The following is a 4,174-nucleotide window of genomic DNA, read 5'->3' on the forward strand; positions in this document are numbered from 1 at the left end:
GGTCACTAAGATTTAGGGCTGGGGTGACTTCCAGGGAAGCAGCAGGAAGTTCCGTGTTGAGAAGTGATGGGCTGCTACAAAAGGGAATGGCGGAGCTCTGAAAGGATTTAATTAACCGTGTCAGGGATAATTACCCCTGGACAGTCCAAATTAGTTTTGCATAATCGCTCAGAACCATATGAATTAACTTATAATATTGCAAAGCGTTGGGAGAATAACAAAAGCAGGATCGTTTTAATTAGTGAATCAGGGTCAAACGAACAGACTGTTCTGCAAATCTTCCAAACTTCACACTTTTTGAACGTAATTCCAAGGCGAAGGCTGATTTGGAAGACATTTACTCAGGAGCTATTGTTATTGCCACAATTAAGAGTGCAGTCAACCACTTTAGAGGAAAAAATAAAAATATATGCACTTCATACATACACATACTGCATATACATACACACGGACATATAAAATGAGCCGGGGGTTGCCACCTCAGTGAGGGGACTGGCTCAGTTTTATTGCCTTGTAGGTATTCACGATGTGAGATGCTCGCAATTCCCTTGCTGAAAGGATGGACTGTTTCATCCTGCTCCTGATTTCCTGCTGCATGCAAACGTCCTTGCAGACCTTTGCTGGATTTACCTTCGAATATACCATTTTCAGGCACTCAAATGGGAAAAGCCGTTTGGAGGCAAAGAAGGGTGTTAGGTTTTAGTCAGCAATCAGCTGGGAAGGCCCGCGAAAAATACTCCAGGAATAAAGCAGCAATATTGTTCAGATAGGTGAACAAATTACACGGGTTTAAGTGGCGAAGCTCTTAGGCTAACCAGATAAAGTGGTCAGGCAACTTTCCACTCTGAAAACGTTACTGGAAACCGATGAAATGCTGTGAACGCTCTCAGTGTATTCAGTGAACTCTGTCCTGCTGGTCCATGAATGCTTTTTTTTAAAGATAATACAACAACTTAGGGTTTGTTTTTTTTTTTGTCTTCTTTCCTATTCACGATTAAAAATGTGATAAATCAGGTTTTTGGCTCTGAATAACAATGGCTTGATTTAGATTTCCTAGTAAATCTATTCAAAAGTGAAACAAAGACAGCCTTTAGAGGATACCTTACACCTCACCTGGACCAGGCACATAAGGGCAATTCAGATAAAAATCTTGTTAGCAATTCAACAAGAAATAGAGGATTTTCTCTTTTCCCTGCTTCAGGCTTTATTTAAACTCATTGTTCAAAAATGAACAGAGTGGTAGTTGGAATCTAATTTACAGATATAGTTTAGACGTCTAACTTTAAATTAGAAGATCACACAAGAAAACCATTTACACGTAAATGTTAAAACCATTACTTAATCTTTTTTTTTCACTTTATATTACATAAAGCCAAAATGAAACTAAATACATGTTAGCCAGCTTCATTCACAAACATTAGTCAAAATATACACATTACAAAAGTAAACCAAAAAAAGAACTCTAAACTGATGAAGGATTTTTTTCTCTAAACTTTGTTTTTCTTTTTTTTTTTTAAACGCCATTTGCAATTGAATTGCAGTCGCTCTAAAATAAGCTAAACAGGTAGAGTACTCCAAAACACATATGAAACACTTCATGTTGGTGGGGGAGACGGGCTTTCTTTTAAATGAGAATACTCTTCTGTCAAAGCAAAGCTCTGTTTCAGTTCAGCTAAATAATAAATAGATAATTATCACTCAGACAAAAAAGTCTGATTTAACCTTAGATAATATTGCGATCCTTGAGCAGTCTCACAATATTTTTATTCCCTTTGAAAGGCATTCCTTTTTTTTTCTTTTTTTTTCATGTTAAAACTGAATCGACCGTGGGCGAAGTAACTAACAGAGTTTTCCATCCGAGACCTAACATTTCCACAGAGATATACAAATTTACAGTCTGAGGGTGAGACTTAATTAGTGGAGGGGGAGGAGGGAGGGAGGGGAACACACGGGGTCCGAGTCACGCTTCTTATCCTATGGAAATCATGACCCGCGCCTGTCAGCATCCCGTAGCAGCGGAGGGCAGAAACTCACGCGGGACAAGGCGCGGAGCGGGACGGGCAGCATCCCACACCGCCGACATCTTTCTTTGCATGGATCCCACGAGGGGATACAAACCAAGGACAGAGCGACCCTACCCTTTCCCGGGGCCGCACCTGGCCCTGCCCTGCCGAGCCGGGGCCTCACTACCCCCAGCCACCCCCGTCTCTCCTCTCGGTGGCGGGGGTGCTACAGCGGGGCTGTTCTGAGTCCAGCATCGCGCGGGGTGCGAGGAGCGAGGGAGGGGAAAGCCGGAGCCGGCGGACGGGCGTTACCCGCCGTGTCTGTCCCGAACACACACTTTAGGGGGCAGGACGGATGGGTTACTTTTTTTTTTCTCCTTCTTTTTTTTTTTTTTTTTTCTTTCCTCTTTTTTTCCTCTTCTGTTTCAGCTGGGCTATCTGCACAGACCGCATGCAACACACATAAGCTCTACCCGAGGCAGCGGGCCGGGGACGCGCAACAGGTCGGCCACCGCCCCGGCGCTCCCCCCATCGCCTGCTCCGGTCACCCTCCGCGGCCCCGGCGGCGCCTCGCCCCGCTCCCCGTGCGCACGTATGCCCGGCACTCATCCAGCCGGGCGCCGGAGCTCTGCGCGGGCATCCCTCGACCACGGGTCATAGGGCCGCGGCGTAGGCTGCGGGATAAGGGTCCAGCTGGGGCTTGCCCATGCCCGGCAGGAGGATGTAGGCCAGCGGCGGCTGCAGCCCCGGGCCGGGCCAGGCGCTGCAGTTGCAGGGGATCATGTAGCCCGGGTTACCGGGCGACGGGTGCGAGTGCGTGTGCCCCCCGGCGGCGGCTGCGGCGGCGGCGGCGGCAGCGGCGGCCCCGTGGAAGGCACCCGCCCCGCCGGCGCCGGGGTAGCCCAACGAGGAAGCGTAGGGCAACCCGGAGCCCGAGGAAGAGGAGGAGGATGAGATCTCGGCCATTTTGGAGCCCAGGTCCAGCAGGGAGTAGGGGCTGCTGGCGGCCGCGGCGGCGGCGGCTGCGGCCGCGGCGGCGGCCGACTGGGGGAAGAAGACGCGGGCGGCGGCAGCGGCAGCGGCGGCTGCCGCCTTCTCCGGGTTGGCCAGGAGCGACTCGGGCACCAGCCCGCCGGCCGCGCCGCCGTGCAGCCCGCCCGCCTTCAGCCCGTGCGGGTGCTCGTGGTCCGCCACGCCGCCCAGCCCGTAGGGCACGGGGAAGGCGAACTTGTCCTTCTTGAGCAGCGTCTTGGGCTTCCGCCGCGGCCGGTACTTGTAGTCGGGGTGCTCCTTCATGTGCATGGCCCGCAGCCGCTTGGCTTCGTCGATGAAGGGCCGCTTCTCCGACTCGGTCAGCAGCTTCCACTCGGCGCCCAGACGCTTGCTGATCTCCGAGTTGTGCATCTTGGGGTTCTCCTGGGCCATCTTCCGTCGCTGCGCCCGCGACCACACCATGAAGGCGTTCATCGGCCTCTTGACGTGATCCACCGGCTTGGACATGGTGTCCCCCCGCCGCCCCGGCGAGCCGCCGCCCGCCCCGCACTGGCGGCCGCCTCCTCCGGGATCGTCTCCCGCCTCCTCCTCGCCCCCGCCGCGGTCCGCTCCTCCAAAAGCAATCTCGGCGGGTGCCCAGGCGCGGCGGCACCGACTCCCGCGGGTGCGGGGCGGCGGTACCCGGTGGCCCCGCTCCGGGCGCGGGGCGCTGCCGAGCGGCGGCGGCACCTCCCCGTCAGGGCGCTGCGGCGGGCGGCTCGGGCGGGACGGCCTCCGTTCCCCGCCTGGGCCTCGGAGCCTCTGTCCGCGCCGCCGATCTCCGGTCCAGGGCTCTTCTTCGGAACACCCCGCAGGCGACAGCAGCCGGAGTCCAGACGGGACTGCAGAGAAGTCTCGACGGCGAGGGCGGGATCCGGCGGCAGGCGAGCGGAGCGGGGCGTGAGGGTCCTCGTTTCACTGCGGACGCGATGCTCCTCAGCGGTCTCCGGTGCGGCGGCAAGCCCTGGACGGAGCGGCGGTCAGAGCCCGCCCGGTGCCATCGCCGCCCGCGGAGCTCGGAGGGCAGCCCGCCGCGGCGCGTTGCGAGGTCGGGTGGGACGGAGTCCGCGGCGGCTCGGGCGCTGCGGCTCGGGCCCCAGGGGGCGCGGGCCGCCCCGCTCACAGCCACCCCGCCGCGC

At 56.0% G+C, this 4,174-nt stretch overlaps 1 protein-coding gene across 1 annotated transcript; it reads right to left on the reverse strand.

Annotated features, from left to right (window-relative positions):
• Positions 1-322: 322 nt before the first annotated feature.
• SOX21 (SRY-box transcription factor 21) lies at positions 323-3,528 on the reverse strand. The gene has a single exon (XM_039556537.1). The coding sequence runs from the start codon at positions 3,501-3,503 to the stop codon at positions 2,658-2,660; it is 846 nt and encodes a 281-aa protein (XP_039412471.1). The 5' UTR covers positions 3,504-3,528; the 3' UTR covers positions 323-2,657.
• Between the last annotated feature and the right edge of the window lie 646 nt (positions 3,529-4,174).

Source organism: Corvus cornix, chromosome 1 (genome assembly GCF_000738735.6).
Source record: "Corvus cornix cornix isolate S_Up_H32 chromosome 1, ASM73873v5, whole genome shotgun sequence".
Taxonomy (NCBI): domain Eukaryota; kingdom Metazoa; phylum Chordata; class Aves; order Passeriformes; family Corvidae; genus Corvus; species Corvus cornix.

Excerpts from the sequence above, each read along its gene's own strand:
- SOX21 (XM_039556537.1), bottom strand. The coding sequence starts at position 3,503 with ATGTCCAAGCCGGTGGATCACGTCAAGAGGCCGATGAACGCCTTCATG.